This window comes from Trachypithecus francoisi, unplaced genomic scaffold (genome assembly GCF_009764315.1).
Source record: "Trachypithecus francoisi isolate TF-2019V2 unplaced genomic scaffold, Tfra_2.0 Lachesis_group11, whole genome shotgun sequence".
Lineage (NCBI taxonomy): Eukaryota > Metazoa > Chordata > Mammalia > Primates > Cercopithecidae > Trachypithecus > Trachypithecus francoisi.
Genome location: NW_022681456.1, coordinates 54,583,525 through 54,597,002, shown reverse-complemented (window position 1 = coordinate 54,597,002; position 13,478 = coordinate 54,583,525). Strand labels below are relative to the sequence as shown.

General features: G+C 38.8%; 2 protein-coding genes across 6 annotated transcripts in view; one reads left to right on the top strand and one right to left on the bottom strand.

The window, feature by feature from the left end:
* SYT1 (synaptotagmin 1) overlaps positions 1-13,478 on the top strand; it is a 605,736-nt gene that overhangs the window by 131,061 nt on the left and 461,197 nt on the right. The window lies entirely within an intron of this gene.
* On the bottom strand, positions 182-2,109 carry LOC117089694 (DNA-binding death effector domain-containing protein 2-like). Its single transcript, XM_033221180.1, is given in 2 exon segments — positions 182-1,469; positions 1,471-2,109. Coding segments are annotated over 2 exon segments (981 nt in total). The 5' UTR covers positions 2,023-2,109; the 3' UTR covers positions 182-1,040.

The window sequence follows — 13,478 nt, the reverse complement described above, 5'->3', positions numbered from 1 at the left end:
CACAACTCATCCCTTCTAATGGCTTTATATCTAATTACTTAAAGCCTGTATTATATTTTTCTATTTTCTAAAACAGAATATGAAACTGTCAGGCCTAAATTATCCTGACCCCCAATCTGTGAAAGGACACATAATGATGGGGAAAATATATTCCTTATCAGAACAACCAGGTGTTCTCAAATTTTTTTTTTTTTTTTTTTTTTTTGCCCACCTATGCCCTTTCCAGGGCAGTTTAATTGGTATCATTTGTAAAAGGTCTTTTCCATTACCCCCCAAAGCCTTTGCATTCCCTTTCCAAGAAGGCAGCTATTTACTGGTTTTGGCCCCATGTGCAACAGTAGGCCTTGGTCCGATGCTGCCACAACACTCCCATGTGACACTCCAGGTGAGAGTCCAAGTGCAAGTCTATGTCCAGCTCTGGGCAGCATGGGGAAGGTGAGGAGAGTCAGGTCTGTAAATTGAAGCTGGGCAGGGCCCTGGCTGGCTGGAGATGTGTGGGCAAGGTGAGCAGGCCCCATGTGCATCCCAGCTCCAGTGCCCACTGGTGTGGCTGAAGCCCAGGTTGGGTGTGGTCAAATTAGAGGTCCTGAGAGAGAAGCCCTTAGGCCGAAGTGTGTGCTGGGAAGCAGGCCAGGGCAGAGGCCCAGGGAAGATCTCAGCAGGGGCAGTGTGAGCATGAGCAAGTGTGTGCACCTGTGAGCGTGCAGACAGCCCAAGATCAGAGATACAATGTGCAGGGGCCTTTGGTGAGTGTGTGGCTGTGCCCCTCCCTTCTGAGATACAGGCCCAGCCCCTGCCTCCAGAGGCTAAGGGAGCACACCTGGGGGTAGGAGGAGTTTGGGAAGGAAACTCAGCTGGAAATGGTTTAGGCCTCAGAGCCCACATCCTGTGGGAGGGGCTGTCAAGGGGCCTGCTGTCCTGGTCCTGTCGAAGTCCTCAGAGATGCTGGAGTGACAGTCCTCTAGGGGTAGAGATGGTCGTCTTCCCAGGAGAAGGTGGCCCAGAGACTCAGAGGTGGGATCAGTCCTGCCAGTCCTGGATCAGGAGGCCTCTGTCGGGCGCCGCCCCCCTTCCTCCTCCATCAGCAACAGGCGGCGCCGGCGAGCCTCATAGTCAGCCTCATCCACACTGACCAGCAGGCGAACAGCCTCCCGGCCCACAGCCTCTCGCAGGGCCTCAGTCAGGAACACGCCCCGCAGGGCCTGCAGCAGGGCGCCACTCAGGTAGTCCCCCCAGAAGGCGTCCAGATAAGAGAGCTCTGAGAACTTGATGTCACAAACTACGGAGCCCAGGTCCCTTGAGCGCAGCACCGCGGTGGCCTGACCAAACACGTCCAGCTGCCGAGCCAGCGCCTGGGGCCGCCGGGATGCCACGTCCTGCTCCAAGGCTGGCCCATGCTCGCAGTACTCTGCTCGAACCCGGAGCCGGATGTCACAAGTCACTTTGCCTTCGGAGGAAGGTCTGGCGGGCTTCTGGCTGCTGCTGGGGTGCGGCTGGAGCCCCTCTCCGCCGCCGTCTGGCACCACCACTGGGCCGGCCTCGACTCCGCCGCTGCCGCTTGGTTGGGGGGGAGCCTGTCTCCCACTGACCCTGCTGAGAATTTGCAGAACTGCTTGACTGCCGACGGCGACGGCAGCTACCCTCTGTCCTCTTTGAAGAGCTGGAGGTGCCATAGCTATAGCGTTCTGGAGACACTGGCCGGCGCCGCTTGCGCGCCAGGTGCGGCAGCAGGTCGTGGCGGGCCAGCACGCGCAGGAGTTGCCCCAGCAGCCGCAGGTTGCTCTCGTCGCACTGCCCGCGGCGCTCCAGCTCCAGTAGGAGCTCTAGGCCGCTGCGGGCCCGGGCTAAGCCGCCGGCGGCACCAGGAGCCTCATCCAGCAGAAAGGCCAGGAGCTCCAGCTCGCACTCGGTCAGTTGCCCGCCCACCACCTCGAACATACGGTGAAGCGACAGCATCCCGTAGTAGTCCAGGCACTCATCCTCCTCCCAGCACGGGGCCGGGGTCGACCCGGATAGCGCCATTCCCGGGGGAGGGAGGCGGAACAAGCTCAGAACCCGGCCACATTCTGGCGTCCGGTGACTCCTGGGCGACGGCCGCAGCCACTTGTTTGTTCTCAAATATTGACTGAGCTGCATAATCATTTGGGCAAAGTATATCTTGCAAGAAAAGGCAGTGATGTTCAAATTCTTGCATTTTTATTTTCCATGAGTTTGATGTTTTCCTTTCAGAATAATCATTGTTCACGTTCTTGATAAAATCAAGTTGATGCATCAAGGCAGCCATCCTTGAAGACATAAAGCCTATGACATTAGGTCCTGTGATATTGTTTTACATGCTGCTTACTGGCATGGATGCCCATTCAGAAATTCTGCTATTTTACTGGGACTCCATTTTTGTTTTTCTAGAAGCAACTGCACATCCACAGAATCTATCTTCTGGAAAGACAACTTTTCAAATAAAACACACTCTGCATTTATTTATTTTAAGCCACATTAAAATTTTAAAAGGCAAACAAAATTTTAAAAGTATACACATGAACCATATGAAATTGTTGATGTTTTAGTTTCTTTGGCCTATAAAAATGATGATTTCATGTAGCCCAATCTAATATTAAGTAAGGCAAGGTTCTAAACCCAATATGCAACTGCTTTTAAGTATCCAAATTCTTTGAGTTCAGCTGGTATTAGAAGCAATCTCATGCTTTTCTTCATTCTCATACTTAACAAATATTTTCCTAAGTTTCTACTATGTTCAGAGTACCAGGCATGTGGTAAAGAAAAAATATAGAGCTGACACAACTTAATAATTATGAAACATTTTTTCTGATGATAGTGTGCTGTTGGCAGAACAAAAAAGTTATATGTTTCCTTTGCTCATAAAGTGACCCAAAACTTTATAACTCCTTCACATGCCTGGTTTTTCTTAAGCATTTCCTCAACTTGGTATTGCTTTTTATCAAATTCCCTGTGTTTATTTCCTCCTGAGTAGATTCACTCTGAATCAACCTGTCCGTGTAGCTTAGTCTTTCCCAGACATTATTCCCCAATTTTTCGTGTAAGAATTAGCCTGGTCTCTCTGTGTCTTGAAACATTAACAAAGCACTTAAGTGAGTCTTTATCATTTCAATTGCACTAACCATGATAAATAAAACATTAGTTGTTCTCATAGAGCATTTATTGTTCCTTCAGTTTTGAGGAGAGAATCACAGTGGATGTCTATGTAGTTTGTCCCTTTGTAAGACATTCACTGAATGTCTATTGTTCTGCCTATTGTTCTGCTTAGCTCTTTCACGTTTACTTGAGAAGTTGCATCATATTTTATTTTCTTTTTCTTTTCCTTCTCCATCTTTTTTTTTCTTTTCACTTGGTGAGAATCCTTTGTTCTGAGGATGAAGTTTTTGAAACGAATGCTTCCCACCATCAATACCCAATGCTGCATGGTTTCTGGGGTTTTGTTTTTTTTTTTTCTTTTTTTCTGGAGCTCTCACTTTGTTTCTCCAAAATTAGTCATCCCAGTGTGGTTGCTGCACTGAAGCTCCCCAGTCTATATGCTGAGTACAGTAGGGCAATTCATGGAAGCCAGCAGTTCTTCACCTTCACTTCACCCTGGATCACCTGGGGAGTTTTTAAAATACTGACACCTGGGTTTCACTCCCAAGCTTTAGATTAAATAGGCCTGAACCAAAGCCTGGGCATTAGGATTTTTTTAAATCTCCCAGGGGGAGCTTAATGCACAGTGAGGCCTGAGAACCACTGATTGACGTTTTAACAAGAATCCCCAGGCACAGCCTTGTGTCTTTGACCTAATTGAAACCACGCCCAAACTTTGGAATAAGCTAAAAGCTAATGTCTATACCCACTTTTAGAAACCCATTGTGGTGATTCGTTGGCTACCATTTATTAAGTTTTTCCTATCTGCCCAAAATTCATCAGAGTAGAGCTCAGATCTCAACAGGGGTGAGAAACAATAACCATAATAGTCTTGAAGTCACTCTTTGGTATCCACTACCAGATTATGCTACTCACCTAACAATTTGGGCAGCTTTCTCCTGAGAGTAATTAACATCTGTGTAAAGATGTAATCACCTGAAGCAGCTATATAAGCAAGAGCAATCTCAAGAGCTTTCATTTCTAGCAGCAAAGAAATTGTATTACAGTAGCATTTTGCCAGCATATCTTAGAACATCAGTGTAATCAGTATTAGAATGACGCATTGTAAGACTGAATAACAGAAAGAGATTAATTTCTATTAAATATCTACATATGTTGGTTCCCCAAGGTAGATTAGGCTGGGAAAATCTAATGGAGGATTTTTTTTAACCCAGCCTCCTTTCACTCCGAGTACAATTCCTGCAGTTGTTGCTGAGGTTCACCAGATGGATTAAAAAAGAAGAAGTGGCTCCAAACATGTAAGCAATCCCCAATTAATTGCTGTTTGAATGAACTGTGATGTTATTTGCATTCAGTCTTAATTTACATGGAAAATGACATCCTTTTGCTTAGAAACAAAGATAGTTTTCTTTTTCTATGTAACGTTACTCACTGTAGGATCAAAAACTTGCCTGAAGTTTCTGAACCGAACTTATTATTGTCCATATTGTCACTAATAACCCAGGTCTATCTTTATCCAGGATTGTTACGATAAGGTCTACAGGTGTAATTGTAGGTATAATTTGACCTCTTTTTTACTGCCTTCATACCATTTACTTGGTTGAAAGATCTCTGTTAGCTTTTGCTGAACTTTATGCTTCACTGCCTCAATGCATTAAGTAAACCATAAAAAGAGACATTAATAGTAATTTCCAATGAATATAATATCCAGCTGCTCTCAAGAGAATCCCTTGATCACATCTATTGCCATGATTTTGGCTTAGAAAAATGTTAACTAAGCACCGTCTTCTCCCTTAAGGAAGGGCTGGTTTCAGGATTTTATAGGGGAATCTTGCAAAGGCACCTTTTCCCTTTGACCAGTGTATTGAGACCAACTTAGAGAAAATAATGAGATAGGAACTCTGCTAGTTGTCTGTTCTGTTTTGTGAGAATTTTGTTAAAGCCATGGGGAAGAGCTTTAAACTTCCCTTGATTGTTATTTTAGACACTAATAGATTATTCTTTAAGGTTCTCAAAGTTCAGAAAGGCCATGTTGACACTGTTACCTATAAAGAGTTAGGTTTCTAAACACCACATCAAACAGCACATGCAGAATAAGCCCAAGAACAGTATGATTTGAGGATGCTGTAAAGTTCTATACCACACCCTACAAATCCATATATCTTCTTTCCTACTCAACTCTAGTTTGTCAAAATACAGAAAATAGGTCAAATAAATCAGAGAGGTAAAGAACACGAGTAAACTAACAAAAGCAGCCTGAGAAATGCAGTGCTTTAAAGGAAACAGAGAAACAGAGTTTGGATTATTTATAGGATAAATATAGGCCTGGTCACTGTATGAAGAATCTTTGAACGGTATGTCATAGAAACCATGTGAGCTAATCTCAGTGATTTTTATCAAAAAAGACACTGGGCTATCTACAAAACCCAAGGAAGCATTAAGCTTTAGCATCTCAAAGAGAGAGGCATCAGAAGCAAATACAGGGAGCTGAGCAGCAGGAGTATGGTCTCCAGGTTTCTGGAAGTCTCTTAGAGGCCCAACAGCATATGTCTCTACATCTCTCAGTTCTAATTCCAAACTGGCAAGAAAGTCATTTGATCTTTCTATTTGGATAAGAGACCCATCCTATATGAATTAGTGAATTAGCAATAGCCAGGAAAGCTGTTCTTAGAACAAAAACATGGCCCGTGGGAATCATTCCTATGGACAGTGTGAGCAGTTCTCACTTAGAAGGACCTAGATAGATAACTCTATAAGATTCTGTTATGGCTATTTTCACAGAATCCTTAAAATAAAGAGAGGTCACCAAAATATAGGGAAACTTATGTATCATGTTATTCCCAATGCCTTGGGCTTTTCTATTTTGGCTAAATTGTCTTATATTCTTGACAGCTAGGTATTAAATAATTATGCACTGAGAGAAGGTGGTAATACTTTGCTTTTAAAAATAGGATTAAACTATAGTTTGTGAGCAACCTTGAGTTTCTCTTCTCTTGAGTTTATAAGTGATACTTGAGGAGGAGGAGCATGCACTGAGAGTATCTTCTGCCCTCCCAGAAGCCATCTCTTACCCAAATTATGTATATTTCCGCCTTGTTTCTTTCCTTCCTTCTCGTTCTTTTTTTTAGAAATGAGGAAGAAAACAGTGGAGCTGGGATGAGTGGAGTTGGGATGTGATGATGGGTAGGAAAGGCCGTGAGGAAGAAAAGACACACGGGGAAGAAAAGACAGTGTATAGCAGAGAACACTGTTGTTAAATGTATCCCCTCACCTAGCAGCCTCATGGAAACAGAACCACTGCTTCAAGGAACAATTGTGGAGAAGTGAGACTGACTCCACAGTCACTCCGTCTTTCTCTTAGTGGCCCTGGTGCCTGAAATAACTTTACAAAAGCTCCGACCCTCAGTCCACATTTAACAAGGAAAGACTGGGTTCATTTAAGTTCAAAACAAGTAACAAATTGGCTCCTATCAGATCTTTGCCCCAGTTCAGGTTTTGGTACATCTGAGAACAAATGGAACAAAAGAATTACAATAATCTGAAAAGAAAAAGGAAAGAAAGAGCAGGATCTGCTTACTCTTATGACTCTTACTCTCTTCATAGTTTGCCTGGTGCTGTCCTTGATTAGAAGTAATTTTATTTCATTTGCCTATGAAAAAGAAAAATATTGAAATTATGACCAAGCATGGAGATATTTTACAGACACTGACCTTTAAATTAGCTGAAGGAACAGTTAGGGCAAGAGCACAACAGTCAGGATTTCACTATGAAACAAATTTCATTCATCCTCACTGGAAGATAACCCTAAGTGTGTGAACTCATTGCAACCTAGATCTGAAGTCTCTTTGCCAGGGAACAGTGCTGCTTGCTTTGTTCGGGGATCTGGACTGTGAGCACTTTGAGGACAGAAGTCATGTCTACTGTGCCATGACATAACACCAAGCACCTAGCATAAGGCCTGCACATGGAGGCACTGGGCTGAGTAACATTTACTGAAAGGATATTAAATCATAAAGCAGTATCTAAAAACGATATGATATTTGAGAAATCTTGGGAAGCAGTATAGAATTAGTAGTGTTTAAGAGTGGGGACTCTCAAGTTAGACTAAATTGATTCAAATCATGACTGAATTCTCTAGCTTTGTGATCTCCGATTTGCTTACTCTCTCTGAATCTGGTTACTTTCTTTGCAAAATTGGAGTAATAATATGAGCTTCCTCATGGGATCATTCATTAAGTACAAGTTGCTGTACAGCCATATGCAAAGTCCAGTGGAAATTTGGTCAATATCTTGAGTTTCCATATTGACAGAAATTTTCATTCTATCACACTGATTCCTGGTCAAGGGATGGGTGAAATAAAGTGTGGTGATAAAAAGGTCTCGTTTGTAGATAGTAATATTGATGTTCTACAATATCAACACTCTGGACTGTGTCACAGAACATGGCTTATTTTAGTGCTCTGCCCTATCAACTAACCAATAAATAAATTATAAAATTCAAATAGGAAGTTCTGACCCAGCAAGTAATTTTTGGAAATTCCTATCTGGTGTTTTTCATCTGCATTAGCATCATTCAAGGAGCAGTAGCATGCTCTTGGCTGTGGTTCTAAGTGTTTTTGAGGCTTCGTTTGTAACATTCTCTCTAGAAAGGCAGCAAACAATGTAAAGGCAACAAGATGGTGTTATTTGTAAAAGAAGATTGTTTTGTATATCTATAGTTTCACCTTCTGAGGGTTATTTTTCAAGAGTCTGGATCTTTGACGTGTTTTTCTATTTTTTGTCTAAAAGTGGGAGACTAATAGTGCTGATCAAAACCAGGATAATCATGATGTAAACTGTTTCTAACAGCCCTTCTAATGACAAATTCAATTTTGATTTATATCGCCCTTCCTTTTCTTTTCTAATCCCTCCAGCCTGGAATAGTCTATTTTGGATGAAATGTATGTCTGTCAGAGCAAATGTGATTAATAGCAACTGGAATTAAATTAATCCCACTCTCAATATTTGAATTTGTGTGTTATAGAGAGGATAGGCACGTGTAATGCAGCATCCAGTGTAGCACTTTGGCCCACTGAATTGAGGTAACTCAGGAATCAGTCATTGTCAGTAGTTAATATATTCAATGTTAGTGAGAATAGGAGAGGAGGTCATCAGAAGGTGTAGAAGCTTGCTAATATCCCTACAAAGAATTCATTAACTTCAACATGATGTGATTTGAGAGAAAATGTTCTAATCACTACACATTTTAAATAAGGACTTGTACTTAATAGGTGCCAGGGTTTCAATTATATAGCTGGATATTATTTCATACTGAGAACTGCTGACTATTGGAAATGTATCAGTGAAGTTCATGGAAATATACAAAATGTTTGAAGTGTGAAATAAATGCAAACATTACCAATATTAGATCAGATTATATTAAATTGGATTGGAGTGTGTTAGAATATAGGACAGACATCATCTCTAAAGTAATTCAAAACTAATTCACCATTACTAAGCTGTGATTCAGCTGCAAACAAAATGGAAAGCAGAGTGCAATTTTTTTACAGCTAAACAGTGGAAGGATTAAAAATTGTAAACTTCTTGGAAACAAAATACCTCCTGTGCTGTTTAACGTAAGTGGTATTTTAAAATGAGTTTTTAGAATTGCCTTAACTGCTTTTTTAAATTTATTTTTTATTTTATTTTATTTATTTTATTTATTTATTTATTATTTATTTATTTATTTATTTAGTGAGACGGACTTTTGTTCTAGTTGCCCAGCCTGGAGTGCAATGGTACAATCTCAGCTCACGGCAACATCCGCCGCCTGGGTTCAAGCGATTCTCCTGCCTCAGTCTCCCAAGTAGCTGAGATTACAGTTATAGGCATGTGCCACCACACCTAACTAATTTTGTATGTTTAGTAGAGATGGGGTTTCACCGTGTCGGTCAAGCCGGTTCAAACTCCTGACCTCAGATGATCCACCCACCTCGGCCTTCTAAAGTGCTGGGATTACAGGCATGAGCCATCGTGTTTGGCCACCTTAACTGCTTCTTAATTTGAATACATAAAGCTCTTTATACTTAAAGGGAAATTATACTTTGTCTCTACAGTTGAAGCTGTCAAGACTGAGGTTGGATTTTCTAATGGTGCCTTAGTCATACACATTATTCTGGGGCTAAAGGGTTCCAATCAGTATTTTGTTTGGGGAATACATTTTTTTATCATGATTTAATGAATTAAATATTGTTGTTAGACCAGGTGGTTTACCTTTTACATCAACATCCATTGGTCAAATACCTATGTACTCAGTTTCTCCGAGAAACGCCAATTTAAATTCCTAAAAATATCTCTACTTACAAAATATAAACAAAAACAATCTTAGCCACACTGTCAACAGAAAGTTTCAAATAAATTAGATAATTGAACAGCGCCTTTCCAAGAATTCTGAAAGTTTACGCTTCTAGTGTGTATGCCCATGGGATCCCTTATTTGTCCATACCTTAATTCATATAATATTCTCGTGTAAAAATTACAGCAAGTATAAGGGGCTCCAGAAGATTTCTAGTTTAAACTTTCAGTAGCTAAAAATTGCCATTATGTAACCAGTTTACCTATTTTACATGCTACATTTAATGGACAAAAACGATGGCATTTTGCAAATCCTTTACACATTATGAAGTTCATTTCTTAAATAAAAAAGCCCCTATCCCTCTAATGAAGCCACTGTCAGTAGTATAGTCAGTAGAACATTCTGAAGTTTCATCATTCAGAGATAATTTAGAGAACATTAACTTTAGTTCCTATTATTAATTGGATTCAAATATCAATACTTCATAGTTTTCCTTCAGTGCAAATTTTAACTCTATTTTCTAAAGAAGAATGCAGTTCAAACAACGCATTTAAGGAGAATCTATGACTAGGGTTTAGAAGACTAGAGATGTTTCACTGCTCTCTCTACAATCCATTCTAATGGTTGGAAAGATCATGTGCTATTAGTGACTATATAGAGGCTCAAGGAGTCAGCACACCACCATTATCTGACTAATTGCTTTGTGAAGTGCTTTTAGAAAAATTGGAACTGAAAGGCACTCCATACTACCAATTTATTTTCTATTCTTAGTGTCAATGATGCATGAGAGAACAGCATATTGTAAAGTGTGTTTTTCTGGTGATAATATTTTTGTCAGAGTGATGCAGATTTTAAAATACTGTCTTGCTGAAAGGTACAAACTTATCATCTGTTTTTTCCTGATGTGAAGTTTATCTTCTGGATATTGATTTCTTCAACTGTCTTCGCTCAAATAAGCTAGTTTTTTTTTTTTTTTTTTTTTTTTTTTGTTGTTGTTTTTTGATTTTTGGGGTTTTTTTTGGCACTTGCTTGGAATTTAAAAGAAGCTAAAAAGAGTACATGGATTAATTTCAGTGGTTGAATTAACCGAGATGTTTTGCTTTTGGTGATTTCAGGATTTTGTAATTCTATTTTAAGAGCATTCTCTGCTTTAATCATCTGCATGATAAAATAGCAAAAATATTTAAGGAAAAAACACTGCTGCAGTTGTATAGAAATGTTTATAGATCCTTTTTATAAAAAGTATAAAAATATAGTTTTTATTTCTCATTTATTTCAAACAATTAAATCAATTTTATTATAGACTTACTACAATCCTTTGCTGGTTAAAAAATTTTGCAGAAATAACATGGATAAAGTGAGCTTAAGCAAGGATGAAGTGCATCAATGCAATGATCTCCCTCCCCAGTCGAAAGACTATGAAATAAAAGCAATCATGACATATGCTTGCTGTTCCTTTATTATAATTTTCATTTATGAACAACTTACTTGCTCTTAGCTGAAATTTCCTCAGTAGGAGGAATAACAACGCACTTGTGATTTCAACATGAAATATTCCTTGTTTGGCTTTTTGCTCATTGCCAGTTTTTTTTTTTAATTTTTTTATGAAGGAAAATTTTGCTTAAAATAATATCTCATCATTTCACATTTTTAAAAGTTTTTCCTAATGAATGAATTTTGGCTTTTGGACCTCAATTTCAGTATCCAGGGAGGGAGCTACACAGAAAATATTCTCATGCTGTTTTTATTGAAATGCCCTGAACTCTTTCCCTGAGCTTATTTCATTTATATTCCAAGTCTCCTCTACATGTGAATCTAGTTTAGCATCACTGATAACTATGTATTCCTTGTCTCTCAAATTCACTGAGTCACTCCTTTGGGATCCTTCTATTGTTGTTAAGGAGATGAGGAGGTAAAATAAGGCAGAATGAGAAAAATGGGAGCCCCCACTTTGTTTGCAAATGATTTTATGAGATTTAAAGTTTTAAAAATATATCTGTTATATTAAGATTGGTATGTAGTTTCCTTTTAAAATGAGTACAAAGATCTTTTATTTATGCAGCACTTTTCTTCCTTAGGAAATGTTACAAACTAGACAAACTATACAGAGTGCAGAAATCACTTGACCCACCACTGGAGTGGAACACAGCAGTTGTTTAACAGATCACAACAATACTGCAAAATCATTTAAGAAAAGAATTCAATGAGAGAGTACAACTCCCAAAGAAACTACAAAGAGATTTAGAAAAGAAGACTACAGTCTCGCGACTTAGAATTTGGCTACAAAATTCAGGCCAAACACTTCATTCCATTTTTTTCCCTTAAAAATTGTGGTGCTATTGATCCAGTGACTGTTATCTAGAAATTTAAGTGTTTCTATCACGTGACATCTCCTAGACCTAGTCCCTTGAAAATTACTTGTCTAGAACTGATCCCTCCCCTCCAAACACACACAAAAATTCCACTTAATGACTTGCAGTCTTCACTCTTCTAGTGTACCTGCCTTCCTACCTTCATGTATTCTCTCTGAACACCAACAGTCCTAGTCAACGTTAGCAACATTGCAACACATATGTTATTTAAAACCCACAGTGGCAGAGTTGTAGCTTATCAAAAGTCTCATAAATATGAACAGGCACACACTTAAGACATCACTGCAAAATTAGAAAACAATTTAGAGATATTCAATGAAGTTAAGTAAATAATGTAGTAGTAAAATAAACCTAGTATGCATCATTGATTGGTTGTTGCTGCTTTAATTCTGATTATAAAAGGGTATAATTTAATTCATATTATACTGCAGAGCTTTCTGAGCTCCTTAATATGACCTATTCATACTTTACACTTTGATGATGTAGTCTGTTTTCTCAATTTGTAAGTGTTGGACAATCCCATTTAATTTTACATAATTCTATAGAAACTACTTCTACAAAGAAAAATGTAGGCTTTGAAGTCAGATTACAGTTATTTTTTTTTTCCATCTGGCAGGTTTGAATCATCACTCTCTCTGAAAGGATTAATTTCTTTTGTTCCAATTTAAAGCAACAGTTGCCAGCATCTTGAAAAGCATCAATTATGTGTAAAAACAGCCATAAGCAGAAACCATAAGAAAATAGTTAATCTTCATCTTTAGAGTAACTCTGATGCCACTAATAATTCCATTTTCTATGTTCCCAAATATCTAATGACCCTCCTTTTTAAAATCTAATACTCTATTCAAGAAAAGGTAGTCACATGTAGTTTATATGTATAAGACATGATAATGAAAAAACATCATATTCACTGAAATTTTATTTGATTTATAGTTATCAGTGAAAGCTACCAGTTGTCTAAAATTCTCAAAGGTAATGTATTTGGGCATTTTAAAGTATGCTACATTATTATTAAAAACCAATTATAAATATGAAAGTGATGACAATTGCAATTTCTGTCAAAATAATTGTGGCATGTAACTAATTCAGCTAATTCTCACTGACCTCTCTTATGTACCTGATCAATGCCAAGATTTGGATATGAAACACTGAGGACAATTGTGGGAAATACTGAGCTCTACACAAATTTTGCCATTTTTGTTTTACTACTGTTTTCTTTAGTTGAATAAGTAATTGTATAAATTACTTTAGTTAGCATAAGTAATTTGAATGAAATTTCAATAAAATGTCAATAAAATAGCTATTTTGTTTTGTTGGCTTGGGGCTAAAGAGAAGAAAGATTTGATGTTGCAACTGCTTTTGGATATTTTATTAGTACAGTAGCAATTGTTCATAAATACAGAATGAAAAAATAACGTAATTTTGATACAGATGTGAGAAGACTCTAGACCAATATTTTGTATCTAGTATGTCTCAGCTTCCTTTAAGTACTTTACCTCATTTCATTTCACAACAACATTATCAAGAAAATATTATTTCCATATTTAGATAAAGCAAATGGAGCAGAAAGTGGTTCGGTAACTTGCCCCAGGTCACATGGTTATAAGAGATAGATCAATACAGCTAACTCTAAGATCCTTTCTATTAAACAGTAATATTGA